The sequence below is a fragment of the Hemiscyllium ocellatum genome, chromosome 15, assembly GCF_020745735.1.
Source record: "Hemiscyllium ocellatum isolate sHemOce1 chromosome 15, sHemOce1.pat.X.cur, whole genome shotgun sequence".
NCBI lineage: Eukaryota > Metazoa > Chordata > Chondrichthyes > Orectolobiformes > Hemiscylliidae > Hemiscyllium > Hemiscyllium ocellatum.
In genome coordinates, this window is record NC_083415.1 from 28116579 (window position 1) to 28132576 (window position 15998).

The 15998-nt window shown below is 38.2% G+C and overlaps 1 protein-coding gene across 1 annotated transcript in view; it reads left to right on the top strand.

Annotated features, from left to right (window-relative positions):
* Positions 1–7076: 7076 nt before the first annotated feature.
* Positions 7077–15998, top strand: part of LOC132822656 (cadherin-like protein 26) — a 55628-nt gene continuing 46706 nt past the window's right edge. Inside the window, exon 1 of the mRNA XM_060835903.1 lies at positions 7077–7154. Within this exon, the coding sequence (XP_060691886.1) occupies positions 7077–7154 (78 nt within the window). The remainder of the gene's footprint in view (positions 7155–15998) is intronic.

Below are 15998 nucleotides of genomic sequence, written 5' to 3' on the forward strand. Positions count from 1 at the left end.
TTAGGAAGCAATTTAATAACCTACTGGGTCAGGAAAGTTAAAGTACATGTTCTTAAAAAAACTCACCCCTTTTCATTCTGTTTTGTGAAGCCTTCTTTATCACATCACTCCAAACATCCATGCGACTTTCAAAAGTAGCCAGCTTTCATGTTTCACCTTTCCATGTGTCTATTCACGTTCAACCCCAAATTGATGTGTCCACCTCAAGTGGACTCCTTGTCATGGAGAGATGTGATTCAAATATTAGTTATTAAAGGATTATGTAGCCCATGTAAGCATGTGTCTTGAACTTTTGACTAAGAACGTTTGACTAAGAGAAAGACTAAGAGACAGCAACATTGTTGCATCTGAGAGGAAGAGGAGCTCAGATGGAGTCATGCAATCTGGAGAACTTTTAGACAGAGGTTGCCTAACCCAGTTCATGGGTGGAATAAAGCTATTGCATGACTGGGAGAGAGAATGTTTGGACTATCTCCAATGGGAGAAAATGTAAACACCTCCCCATAATATTCAAAGGTATTACTATCTCTAAATCCCCCATTATTGAATCCAGGTGATTATCAGAAACAGAACTGGACCAGCCATAAAAGTTGCAACAACAGATCAGAGACTGGTAATCTTATTACTGTGTAACTCACCACCTAACTCCCCAAGGTCTGGACCCTGTCTATAAGACCAAGTCAGCAGTGTGATTGAATACTCTCTAGTTGCCTTGATGAATCCGGTTCCAACAACATTGACGAAATTTGACCCCATCTGGGTCAAGCAGCCCACTGACTGACACACTATCCACCACCTTCTACGTATAGTCCCTCCATCGCTGATGTACATTTTTGTCTAGTAGAGCGTCTAGTCTGGTGTATTCTTCTTGTGTGTTCCAACCTCACCCACATTTGTCTTCAGTGATATGTTGTTCCATGTCACCATGAATAAATCACTCTAGGAGCTCTTATACAACAGATAAAAATGCTGAAGGTGATTCTGAGGTATTTTACTGTATTGATATCTGGAATGAATGGTTTATCTTTTGAGGAAAGGCTATACTTGAATTCACTAGAATTTAGAAGAGAGACATATGAGGATGGTTCTGAAGTTAAAGAGAGCAAAGTAATTGGAAAAGGGAGGCAAGAACAAGTCAGAGAACAAGGTAGCTCTGAAGAATTAAACTACTTTTATTTAAATGCAAGGGTCTTACAGATAAGGCAGATGAACTCAAGGCATGTATGGGAACATGAAACTGAAAAAGTTGTAATTATTACAGAAACATGGCTAAGGGAGAGACAGGCCTGACAGCTCAATGTCCCTGGGTTCAGATATTATAAGATGATTAGAAAGGAGGCAAGACAGGAAGGAGCATGGTGATTTTGATTAGGGAAAACATGCTGTTGTGCTAAGAGAGGATATTTTTGAGAGATTGTCCAGTGAAGATATATGGGTGGAACTCAGAAATATGAAGGAGATGATCACCTTGATGAGATTGTGCTATAGTCAGCAGGAAACTGAGAAATAAATATGTAGAGAGTTCTCAGATATATGTAAGAATAATAAGGATGTAATAGTCGGGGATTGTAACTTTCCAAACATAAGCTTATACTGATATAGTGTGAAGGGCTTGGATGGTGAGAAATTTGTTGAGTATGTTCAAGAAAAGTTTCTTTATCAATATGTAGATATACTTTCTACAGAAAGAGTAAAATGTCTCCTTTTGGGAAATAAGACAGGGCAAATGCTGGAAGGGCTAGCGACCATAATTCTATTAGTTTTAAAATAGCTACAGAGAAGGATAAGCCATGTATAAAAGGTAAATTTCTTAACTGGAGCAAGGCAAATTTTGATAGTATGAAACAAGAACTTTCAAAATTTGGTTAGGATAATCTGTTCACAGGTAAGGAGATAACTGGCAAGTGGCAGGCTTTCAAAAGCAAGATCATGAAAGTCAGACACACTATGTTCCTGCTAGAGTGAAGCTAAGGCTGGTAAGAGTAAGGAACAATGGTTGAATAAGGATAATGAGGCTCACGTGAGGTATGGACAACTTGGATTAAATTAATTTCTTGAAGAGTATTAAGGGTGTAAGGGCATTCTTAAAAGGGAAATCAGGAGGGCAAAAAGGGGATATGAGATAGCAAAACTATACTTTCACTGTATCTCATACATGTGACAATAATAAATGAAATAGAAAGAGATGAAATCAAATAAAATCAAAGAATTCAGACCCAACATTGGACCAGCTAGCTTGACTCACCAGTAAACAAGTGGATACAATGGTCTTAGCTGGGAAGATAAAGGGAAGATTTTAGAACCATTGAAAAATTATGGGACTGACAGAGATTGGTCAGCCCATTGTGTGGGGCCTAGCTGAAAATAAAAGCTGTCAATTCAAATTCCATCATCCAGTAAATGCTCCATTGCCTTGTAAGTTACAGCACCTCAGGTGCATATTGAGGTATATTTTAGATGAGCTAAAGAATTCTGCCTCCACACCAAACCAGATAGTGAATTCCAGATAAAGAAACAGAAATTGCTAGAGAAACTTAGCATGTCTGTGGAGAGAAAGCAGAGTAAATGTTTTGGGTTAAGGTTCACATATATTGTCAGACCTCTTGGATTTCTCCAGCAATTTCTGTTTTCTTTTCAGATTTCCAGCACATACTGTTCTTTGTTTTATTTTGATGAATTCCAGATATTGAACTCTGTCTGAATGGAAAAGACGTACTCGTGTCCTGTCTAATCCTTTTATCTATCAATTTAAATGTGTGCTCCTGGTAATTGATTTCTCCACTGAAGAAATAGATCTCTCCTGTCTATTCTTTCTTGGCCCTTGTAATTTTGTACAGCTCAATTAAGTTACTCTTCATTCTTCTCTCTTTTAAGGAAAACAATCCTAGTCTTTTGAACATTTCTCATAATTTCAATTTACAAGTTTTGGCAATCTTTTTTGTAAATCCTCTCTACACTTTCTCCAGAATAATAGCATCCTACCTAATATATTGTTACCAGATCTGCACACGAATTCTGTCTGTGACCTAATTAGCATTTAGATAGTTCCAGCATAACATCCTCGCTTTCGTATTCAATACTTCATCCATAAAGGACAGCCTTCTATATGCTTTCTTTACCACCATATCAACTTGTTCTGCCACCTTCAAGGGCTTGTTGCTTATTCTACTCCCTGTAATATCCTTTCACTTTTTGCATTTTCCCTAACTTTATTTGCCTTTCAAAATGTATTATTTCAAACCTCTCCAAGTTGAATTTCATTTGCCACTCTTCCATTCACTCAATCAAACCATTGATACTATTCTGGATTTAACAACTATCTTGCTCAATATCAACTGCACAATCTATTTTTGTGTCTTTTTTTCAATTATGCCACCCACATTTATGTCCGTATAATTTATATATGCATCAAACAGCAAGAAATCCAGTAACGATCCTTTTGGAATGCCACAGAGACAGTTTTTCATGTACAAAAATATCCATCAACCATTACCTTTTTTTTCTTGTTGCTCAGTCAATTTTGGATCTAATTCACCTCATTCCCCTGTATCCAATGAGACTTTGCATTTCTGAACAGTCTGCCATATGGGACATGGTTGAATGTCATGAAAATTCATGTAGATGGCATCCACTGCACTATCCTCATCAATCCTCCTTGATACTTCATCAAAAATTTAATTAAATTAATAAGACATGACATTCCCTTACTGAAAAAACCATGTCAATATTCCCTGATTAACCTGTACCTAAGTCATGCCTTATGCTGTCTCTCAGGATTGATTCTAGTATGTTGTCCACTGGTGAAATCAAACTGACCAGCCTTATAGTTATTTTGCCTTTCTGTCACACATTCTATACTAGGTAAACAGACGCGACACATCGGATACAAATTGCTTAAAGTAGCTTGTTTTGGAGATTTTTGAACATCATGGTGTGTTTGCAGAAGTATCAGACATTTAACTAGCAATAAAATGTGTGAATTTATGGCATTTAAACTGGTAGGTGTGGTAACTTTTGACATTTAGCTGTCTGTTAAATTTTTATGACACAGGCAATGTAATTACACACATACACTCACATTGCTTTCTCAGAGATAAGGATAGTAATTGTCCGATCCACTTTGTAAGCCTCAGTGGTTCTGTTGTTTGGTCCTTGCTACAAGTTCCTTGCGTTACCATATAACATGAGAATTCACAATGTATTACTATGCTTTTCAGCAGTAAGTATTATATATCTTGAACCTTTGTGATTTCTTTACTTTTAACGCTAATTAATTGTTCAATTACTACTAATGCTAATTGATATCAAAATAATATCAATTTATGTTGGCAGATCTGTATATGTTGGATTCTGATTTTTGGTTCTTAAGGGTCTCATTTGTATTCCAGCTATTAAGAAAGGGATAGTGAGTGAATAATATTGATAGAAAGAATCCATGTTACAGAAAATAGATGTATTTCAGAAAAATGTAATTTTAAACTGGCACAGTATTGTATACCTGAATAAAATTATATGACTATGTGAGAGATGGATTCTTTTTCCCCTATGTATAAATAATATATCTGAGCAGCTTGATTAGAAAAATAGGTTACTATAGCAAAAAAGGTGGATTCTCAGTTTTACTCTGTGACTGGTGTCTGCTCCCAAGCAAACATATATACCTTTTGGGACAAGATTCATGTTTTGGAGTTTACTGTGTTTCACTGTGATTTTCACTGCTGCTTCCTTTGTGGGTGTATTTTCTGCTGGCTTGTCTCTTGGACCACCACCCCTTGGCTGGAGAGTCGAGACATATGTTTTGTGGTTTTTGGATAAGGGTTCAGTCATTTAAAAATATGATGCATGTGGAGTGATTTCAGAGTACTGTGATTCCTGGGAACTTTCTATGTGAGAGAGCTGTGGACATTCAGTCAATGTATAAATTCAATACCAAGAGTGACAGATTTTTGAGGTAATCAAGGCACATAATGAAAGTAATGGAACCAAAATTCGAGTGAGAATGAGGAGCTTAAAGAAATCAATCTAATTGAAAACTTAGTACTATATGGGACTAAACAGCAACAAATCCAGTGGACCACAGAACCTGCACATGAAGTTAAGTAGGTGCAAAGACATTATTAATTTTCCAAATTCTTTTATGTCTAAGAAGGGAGCAAACATAGGCCAACTATCCGCAAAATAAAAGAAAGAAAATAAAAGAGAGAAACTTGCATCCAATTGCTCTCACACCAAAAGGGGAGATGGTCACATTAATGTTACTCATCTCATCATCCATAGGTTCAGGCTAATGTTCTGAGAACATAGACTCAAGTTCCACAATAAGGCGAGGTGTTAGCCTAGTGGCATTGTTGCTGGACAGTTAATCCAAAGACCCAGATAATATCTGGAGACCTGAGGTCAAATCCTGCTATGGCAGATGATGGAATTTGAATTCAACAAATATCTGGGATAAAGAGCCTAATGATGACCATGTACTGATTGTTGGGACACCCCACCTGATTTACTAATATTCTGTAGGGAAGGAAACTGCTGTCATTATTAAGTCTGGACTATATGTGACTAAAGGGTCATCTCAATGTGGTTGACTCTTAAATGCCCTTTGGGCAATTAAGGATGGGCAACACATGCTGCTAAGGTCAGCGACACCCTCATTCTGTGAATGAGTAAATAAAAACAGCTGATGGAATTGAACTTGAAAACTGGTGAGGGGAATAGACATTGTTCTGTGTAGCCAGGTTTGAGGGCCCCAGCAACTGTGCTGCCTTCTTTGTGCCCTGGTTCAGGGTATATCATCTTGGCTGCAGAGGTACTTGGAGCAGAGGCTCCAGTTGTCATGTCCATGTAGGTTGCAACAAGATATGTAGAAAGAGGAAAGAGATTATGCTGAAGGAGTATGAGTGGTTAGGGGTTAAATTAAAAAGCAGAACCAAAAAGATAATAATCTCTGGATTACTATTTGAGCCACAAACTAATTGGTACAGGGTCAGTAAGGTTAGAGAGTCACAGAGTCATAGAGATGTACGTCGCGGAAACAGATCCTTTGGTCCAGCTTGTTCATGCCGACTAGATATCCTAACCTAATCTAGTCCCAATTGCCAGCACTTGGCCTCTAACCCCTTCCTATTCATATCCCCAACCAAATTCCTTTTATCTGTTGTACCAGCCTCTACCATTATCTCTAGGAGCTTATTCCATACATGCATCACCCTCTACTTGAAAATGTTGCCCCTTAGGTCTCTTCTAAATTTTTCTCCTCTCACCCTAAAGCTATGCCCTCTAGTTCTGGACTCCCCCACCTCAGAGAAAAGACCTTGTCTACTTATCCTATCCACGCCTCTCATGATTTTATAAGATTTGGCTCAAAAATTCATGTGGGAGAAATGCATTTGAATTCATGGGACTTTGGTACCAACGATGGGGAAGGAGGCAGCTGTTCCGATGGGATCATGCTGGGAACAGGGTATTGGAAAATCACATAACTAAGGCTTTGGATAGGGCTTTAAACAAAATAGTGAATGTGGGGGTGAACTCAGTTGCATGGAAAATGTTAAAGTGGGGAAGACTTAGCAGAAGTATTTAAAGTTTTCAGAACAAGTAATAGGACAGAGTAATTGAAAGGCTGAGAAATCTAACTTCAGGCACAGCAGACAGAGGGACAACTATGAGAAGGGACAGTCAACAACAGGATTAAGGGCGTTGTACTTAAATGGATGCAATATATAAAATAAGGTTAATGAGCCTGTATAGCAGATTGAAATTGGCAGGTACAATGCTGTGGACATCACAGAGTTGCGGCTACAAGAGGATCAGGGCTGGGAGCTAAATATCGAAGGATACACGTTCAATCAAAAGGACATGAGGATGGACAGAGGGGGCAGGGTTACTTTGTTAGTAAGAAATGAAATTGAATTGTTAGCAATATGTTATTTGGAGTTGGTACATGTAGAGTCAGTGTTGAAGAACCGCAAAGGAGAAAAGATCTTGTTGGCAGTTATATACATTCCTCCTGGGATGTGGGGCAGAAAATAAATCAGGAGATAGAGAAGACATGTAAGAAAGCCATGATTACAATAATCATGGGGGATTTCAATATGCAGGTGTACTGGGAAAACCAAGTTGGTAGCAGATCTCAAGAAATTCATGAACGTCTACAGGTTAGTCTTTTCGAGCAGTTCATGGATCAGTCCAGTAAAGATCAAGCAATTCTGCAGTTGATAATGTAAATGAATCCGACTAAATTAGGGAGATTAAGGGGAATGAAATCCTATGGGGCAGTGACCATAATAGAATCTATCCTGCAGTTCGAGGGGCGGAAGCTGGAATCAGACATAACAGTGTTACGATTGGGTAAAGATAACTACAAATACATGAGGGAGCCATGAGACACATCACTGAGCAATTACCTTATTCAATAAACTATGGCACAGCAATTTAAATGAATTACTGGTTTTTTTGCTATCTTTTGGTAACATTTCCAAATGACAACTGCAAGCAAACCAGCAGTTAACATCTTATACTCGATGAAAATGTCAATTCCTGTTTCTGGAATAATTTTTGGAGGCTTCAAAGGCTGATGTATAGATCAACATGTACAGCACTTTCCCTACAGGAAGTAAGTTAAATATGTATTGCACTAGTTCCTGGCATATGATGACTACCCTTTGAGGAGAGTCTGAGATAAGCTTAGAGGATCAGAGGAGATATAATAGATATGTACAAAGCTCATATGGGAGTTGGCAGGATACATGTTGAAAAAGAATATTTCCAATGGCTACAGAATCTAGAACACTTAGTCACAGATTCAGAATAAGGAGCTGTCTATAAGGAGATGAGAACAAGTTCCTTCACTTGTAGAGTCATGAATATTGCAAATTCGCTACCTCAGACAGCTGTAGATAGTCAATAAATGATTCAGAATGTCAGACTGGAATCAGAACTGCATAAAAAAATGACCAACTTAGCTGCCTGTGTTTATTATGGCCAATCTTCCAACGTTGGCCACTCACTGGAGTAGAAAAGCAGGGAGGCTATGATGCTGCACAGCAGAAACAAAGCCACCCTCTCCACAGTATGGCACAGGAGTGTCAAATGACCTTTCAAAGCAGCAGCAGGCAGTACAGAAAATTGAACTGCAAGGTAAGTTGAATGAAGCGTCTGCTGTATTTTTCAGGTATTGCATAGCTTTTGATTATTTTCTTGATTATGTTAAACATTTAACAGCAATATTATTTAATAATTATTAGTGTAATTAGTTTTCCTTAATATTCAATGATTAAAACAAATTATGTAGTAATTCATGGTAAGGGAGCATGGATAAGGGAGAGAAATGGATAAGGACCTGGGGGAAGGATGAGGTAAATGTGTAAGGGATAGGAGATGAGCTTAGTGGGTAACAGGATAGAAGGCAGAACTCTGGGTAGGATGGCACATAGTTAAAGGGTAGGTGGAGTGGCAGCACGATAGGGTGCTAGCCAGATAGGCGATCAGGGTGGTGGTTATGTAATGTCCTGGGTTGTAGGATGATCACCTGTTATAGGGACCTTTTGGATGGTTTCAAATGCTAGATAATTGCTCATGAGAAGGTTTAACTTCCCAGCTTATTCTCAGTTAGATAAGTCAGAACTTCCATGTTGTCTCGATGTACATCTCCAGGCCATATTATCGCAATGATTATTTTCCTATCTGAGCAATTGAGAATATTCTAGACAGAAGCCCATTGATTTTGAACAGTAAGGGAATTAATGGACACAGGAATAATGCAAGATACTGGAGTTGAACTGGAAGATGAGTTATTATCTTGTTGAATGTGGATCATGCTCAAAGAATCAAATAACCCATCAAGCTCCTATTTTGAATTTTCATGTTTTGATATGGGGTCAGTGCAATGCAGTCATGTTGATATAAACCATAAAACAAATAAAAAGGAACAGTCATTGACTTTAGGCCTCTCATGAACCATGTGAGGAGCAGGAGAGTCAGTGTTTTGAGCATGAGCTCTTCATCAGGAATATGCTTGAAATGTCGACTCAGATGCTGACTGACCAGCTGTGCTTTTCCAGCATCACACTTTTTGGCTCTGATCTCCAGCATCTGCTGTCCTCAGTTTCTCCCTTTAGGCCTCTCATGTTTGCTCTGCCATTTGATACAACAAAGTCCATTTTCTTAACTACTCTCCATTTTTTTTATTCAGGTTTGGATAGACTGTACAGCTGGGACTGAACGCCTGTAGGCATTTTGCTAGTGCTGATGCAAAGGCATTAATCTAACTTGGCTGGGGTGGGATAGCTAAGAGAGAACTTTAGAAAATAACACCAGTGTTTACAAAATAATTAGAAAAACAGATGACAGTAGCACAGATAAAAGTGAATTAATCAGCAAAATCAGAATATGGGAGAAAGTAATGATGTCTTAATCATTATTGCTGTACATGTCTGTAAATACATGAAATATAGCAAACAAGATTGGGCAATTTCAGATTCAGATTGCTGTGTGGAAATATGATGTTGGGGTGGTAAAAGATTTGGCTCAAGGAAGGGTAAGACTGTGTGTTAAATATTCCTGGGTAAAAGGTATTTTGAAAAGATAGCAAGGGAAGGAGAGAAGAAGCTGAAAATGTGTTGCTGGACAAGTGCAGCAGGTCAGGCAGCATCCAAGGAGCAGGAGAATCGACGTTTCGGGCATGAGCCCTTCTTCAGGAAGGGCTCATTCCTGAATAAGGGCTCATGCCCTAAATGTCAATTCTTCTGCTCCTTGGATGCTACCTGACCTGCTGCACTTTTCCAGCAACACATTTTCAGCTCTGATCTCCAGCGTCTTCAGTCCTCACTTTCTCCAAGGAGAGAAGAAGGCATGGCCGTCTTAGTTAAGGAATGCATTGCAGTATTGGAGAAAGAGGCTGTCTTAGAGGATTTGAGAACAGAATCAATTTGTCTGGAACAGAAAGGGTACGATTGCATTGCCCAATGTACTCTATAGTCAAATAAATAATGGGAAAGATGTGGAGGAACAAGTTTGCAGGGAAAGTATCAAGCTATACCAATATTTTGGAATAGTTGTAATAGGGGACTTTAATTACCTAAATATAGACAAGGACACAGTAAGCACCAGTGAGTTGCAAATGTTTCAAGAATAAGAAATAAATCACAGTTAGACATGGTTCTTGAAAAAGAGGTAGGCCATATAGGTCAAGTGTCAGTGGGGGAACATTTAGGAAATAGTGATCATACTATAGTAAGGTTCAAGATGATGGTGGAGAATGACAATGGTCAATCCGGAGTAAGAAAAAATAAATCAGTGGAGAGCCAACTTCAGTGGAATAAGAGCAGAAATTCACCAGAATGAATGAAAGGTTGGTGAGAACAACTGCAACTGAATGATAGTCTATCTTCAAAGCAGAGATGATTCAATACTCTTAAGATATATTCCTTCAATAGAGAAAACATAGGATGAACATATTCAGAGCTTCCTGGGTGACAAAGAAAATCAAATTTAAGATAAAGGAGAAAAAGTGATCTTACGACAGATATCACACAGAAAATACAATTGAGAATCAAAAGAAAAAGAGAGGTTCAGAGAGGAGGTAAAGTAAAATATGTGAGTGAATCAAACACGAATTATGAGAAAAGACTGGCAGTCAAAATAAAAGGGTGTCCCAAAATCTTCTTTGGCAACATGAGTAATAAAAAAATGGTAACAGCAGAGCCAATTAGGAACCTAGAAAGGGATTTACAAATTGAGTCAGTGTATGACTATGGTATAAAATGAGTACTAGATGAGGAACCTCCATCACGGGAATGGTTCAAATCAATAAGGAAGCTGACAAAATGTTGATACTTAAAGTTGAAGAGACACCATACTAGGTGAGATACATCTGAGTATACTGACATAAGTAAGACTAGAAATTGAAGCTGTACTGATCATCTTTAAGTCTTCCCTTGACATGTGGAGATGACAAAAGATTGAAGAATTTCAAACACTATGCTTTAGTTCAAGAAAGATTGTAAAAATTATCACACTAATAACAGTTTTAATATCAATGGTGGGGAAGCTTTTAGAAACACTTATTTAAGATAAAGTTAAAAATCACATAACACTAGGTTATAATCCAACCGGTCTATTTGGAAGCACTAGCTTTCGGAGCACTGCTCCTTCATCAGGTGGTTGTGGAGGCTAAGATCATGCTCACAGAATTTATAACCAAAGAAGTCCAATGTCATGGAGATGTGATACAGTAAGCAATTTTAGATTAAAACTTCCATCTTTTATAATGGGATATGCTGGTTTCTCTTCTTTGATATGTAAACCCCAGAACTTCTTTTGAATTAAATTCTCAAGATAGCTCAACTTTTTAAACAATAGATGTGAAGTCTGTCTGTATCCCAATGCTATTTCAGACTGACAAACCCTCAGTATAGTTTTATAGTTTTACATGGATTCATGCAGTTTTTGAGCAAAATAAAATGTAAGTCTGCAAAACTAAATTCACCCTATAAGCTTATATGTATGTGCATGTCGGAGCGACCGATTGAGTGTGCATGTGAGTGCATGTGATAGAGTGTGTGTGTGTATATGTGCGTATGTGTGTGTGCGAGTATAATGGAGTATGTGTTGGAGGGTGCATATGTCGGTGAGAGTGAGAAGGTGTATGTGTGTGCATTTGAGAGAAAATTTGTGTATGAAGGAGGATCTGCGTGGGTTTGTGAGTATGTAGGTGTGTGTGTATTGTGCAGTAGGATCATCTGTCATGTGACATGAACCCAAGGTCCTGGTTGAGGCCATCTCCATGGGTACCAAACTTTACTGTCAGCTTTTGCTCAGCCACTCTGCTTTGTTGCTTGTCCCAATGTCCACCTTGGAGGATGGTCACCCAAAGGTCCAAGGCCGAATGACCCGGACTGCTAAAGTGTTTCCCGACTGGGAGGTAGAATTAGTAGAGACATGGAAAAAGTTATATTGATTAGGGGAAAATCATACTTAACTAATTTGCTAGAATATTTTGAAGAAGTAAACAGAAAGAGTTAATTTTGGTAGTGTTGTTGGTGTTGATGTCGTTAATGTGAAAGGCACTTATGTATGAGTGATAGTATGCACTATTTACTGTGTTTCATTAAGGAATGCATGTAGCAATAAAGGATATTCAGAGTACTGTACAGAGACTTTCAGAGTCATTAGATACAGTGCCAAATAACACACTTGTCAGAAAAGTCATGTCTAATGGAATAAAAAGAACAGGAGCAATTTGGAAAAAAAAATAACTGAAAACAGCAAATAATAGTCAATAAATTATTTTTGAAATGGAGGAAGATTTGTAATAGAGTTCCTCAGCAGTCAGTGTTGGGGTCCTTGCTTTTCTTGATATGTATTAATGATCTAAATCTTGGTGAACAGAGCTCTATTTGAAAGTTTACAAATGATATGAAACATAGAAGCATTGTAAATTGTGAAGAGGACAATGTAGAACTTCAACAGGACATAGACATATTGGTGGAGTGGAAGTTAGGTGACAAATCATGTTTAATACAGAGAATTTTGAGGTGATGTGCTTTGGTAAGAAGAACCTTGACAAACAATATAAAATAAGGAGTAAAATTCTAAATGGAGAAGAGAAATAGACAAACATGGGTGTATAAATACACAGATCATTATAGGTGGCAGGACAGTTGGAGAGTGTTATTAATAATCTTTAGAATATTCTGGACTTTACTAATGGTGGCAGGGTGGCTCAGCGGTTAGCACTGCTACCTTACAGCACCAGGGCCCTAGGTTCAATTCCAGCCTCAGGCAACTGTGTGGAGTGTGCATGTTCTCCCTGTGTCTGTGTGGGGATGCTCTGGTTTCCTCCCAAAGTCTAAAGATGTGCAGATCAGGTGAATTGGCCATGCTTAATTGCCCATAGTGTTAGGTGCATTAGCCAGAGGGAAATGGGTCTGGGTGGGTTACTCTTCGGAGGTTCGGTGTGGACTTTTTGGGCCAAAGGGCCTGTTTCCAATTTAGGGAATCTAATCTAATAGGCACATAGACTGCATGAGCAAGGCAGGGATGCTGAGCTTGCGTAAGATCCTTGTTCAACATCAGGTGGAGTATTGTGTAAAGTCTGGGTGCAACAGTATATGAAAGATATGAACACATTGGACTGAGTGTAGAAGAAATTTATAATTATGATGCCAGGGATGAGATTTGAGAGGTTAGAATAGTCATCCTTTGAGAGAAAGACGCTCAGCCAAATTTCCAAAATCATGAGGGGTCTAAATAGAGTAAGTCGGGATAAACTGTTTGCACACATAAAAAGTTCAGGAATGAGAGGGCATGGATTTAAAGTATTTGGAAAAGCTGTAAATGTGACTTTAGAAGAAAAAAAAACCGAGTGGTTCTGGTCTGGAATGCACTGTTTGGAAATATAGTGGAGGCAGGTTCCATAGAGGCTTTGAAAAGGGCAATGGATAATTATTAAAGTAGGACCAATGTGCAAGAGGATGGGGAAAAAGCAGGAGAGTGAAATTTAGCCATGATGTCTATTTGAAGAGCTGGTGCATTATGATGGGCAGAATAGCCTTCTTTTGTGCTGCAACACTTCTGCAATTCTATAATACTGACTCAAATAAAGATGGCCATGGATGTCAGAGGTCAGACACCACAATTACAAGAAATCTCAAATGGAATTTCTCTATGAATCTGCCTTGTCCTCACCACCTTCAACTACTTCATTAATAATTTTCTCTCGATAAAGTCTAAGGATGCAGCTATTCACTAATGAGTCCCACAACTCCATTGTTCAATGAAGCTAAGTAACATCCAAACCTGAGCTGACAACTGACAAATGATATTTATATCATATCAGTGTCTGGTCAGAATCAGGCTCCTTGTTCTTCAAAAACAACAAGACTACTACACATCCTAACTTGAAAGACGTTGTACTATCCTCTTTGATCATAAGTTGAAATAGAACAGCTATAACTATAACATGTGAGATCAGGATACTATGGATACTATGGACTTGGTCATATATCTCTGTCTCTTCACTGCTGTTGAACAACAAAACTCCAATTTCATATTTAACAACAATGTGTAGGTATTATTATCATATGAATTCAGCTTTCAAAGGAAAAGTTCATTATCACCTTTAAAAGGACAAATATGTTCGGCATTACATAGCCTTGCTACTATTATACACAGATAAAGTGTGCAGGTAAACATATTTCAACAATTGCTAATACATTTTAATATTGATAATGCATTGAAAATGTACACTATAATGTCCAGTAGTAAATTAAATAAAGCAACTTTATTAGTGACCTGTTCAATTATGATTTTTGCAAGCTTGCTTTCATGAACTGTTTGTCACATAATCAAGAAAAGCTGAATGAGGCAAAGAGGGGGATACATCCAGTAGTCCAATCAATCATTCAGACCACAAGGGTATGTACTATTTTCATAATCTTACAGTATTTCAATCATTCTTATTTTATTTATTAAATCATGGAATAAATCCAATTTGTCTGCTCCCGATAAAGGCACATAGTTAACTTTTAATAGGTATCTGTAGTGATTGGAACATGCATGGCCATGTGGATCTTTTTGAGTATGAGATCCCTTATTTAGTTCTGTTAACCAAGACCAATCAGGGAGCCCTGGCTGATAGACATAAACAGGAGTCTCTGAGAGTCTACTCACTGTAGGGACTGGCACTAAGCTGGTTGGTGAGAGTCCATGTTTAGTTCATGTGTAAATAAAGGGTGGTTGGTGATAGGATACTGGCCCCTTGTTCAGCTATTTTAGTAATCAATTCCAAGTTAATAATGCACCAATTTTTGTCTCTCAAAAAGCATGAGTTTTGTGGATTTTTTTTTCTTTGGCTGGCTGGTCATAATCTCCAAGGTCCTTTGTTGGCTTGAAGTCCAAGAATCTTCATGTTCTTGTTATTTTTTGGGACTTAATTGTGCCCATTGGAATGTTGGACTTTCATTTTCTCTTGTGACCTCTTCTAGTGTCATTGGGATTGTTGTACTGTTTGGCAGCCAGTAGCAGGCTCAAGATAGCTGTTGCCTGCCTTTGTTGCTGGTGTAGAGTGCACCACCTACAAGATTCACTAGCAACTTACCTTTATCCATCCTTTAACAGTCCCTCCTGAAACTGTGAACTCTGCCACCTTCAAATATAAGGACAGTGGAAACCTGAGAACATGATTACCTGCAGGTCTTCCTCTTAGTCACACACCATATTGACTTGAAAGTATATGGGCTGGATTTTCATGGGAGCATGGAGATTCTATGTAGAGGTGAAAATAGAGGTACAGACCCAAATCTGGGATTTCCAACCTCATTCCTGGAGTCTCTGATTTTCAACAGTGTACTTGAAGGATGGTTTGGGGTTCCAAACCCATAGGTGATGCTATTGCCCTGGTCAGTTCCAATGTAGGGATTGGCATATCTTAGTTCTCTGCAATTTTTATGGTGTTGGGTTGGCTTTTCAAAAAACCTGGTTCATGGTACCTGAGGGATGTCAGGAATCATCATCCTGATGAAGGAGCCTTTTGAAAGATAAGTTGTGTTGAAATGTGTCTCATCCCAAATTGCATCTTTTCATTGATACTCATTATCTTTCATTTCATCCAGGTCAAACTAAGGTACTTCCATGCCCATTCAGAGATGATACACTGTTTCCAATTAACCTTCAAAAGAATATATGTTAAAAAAAGTCATTGATTCACCACAGAATGCTTTAACTCAGTTTAACAAATGTGCCCAACATTCAAATCCTTTGAAATATCAATAGCAGAAACTGAAAGTATTTGAAACTTCTTTAACTTTTCTACATAAATATTATGTAATGACAGAATGGAAGAGCTTTAATCAAGCAATGTTCTTTTTTCTGGGTTGCAACTGTTTCAGCATTTGAATAGATGAATCGATTATTAGCAAACTATCATCATGTTTTCTTGGACAGCCCTATATCATCATGGCTGCACTGTCCTTGTTGGGGGAAAACCTGGACACTCCTTC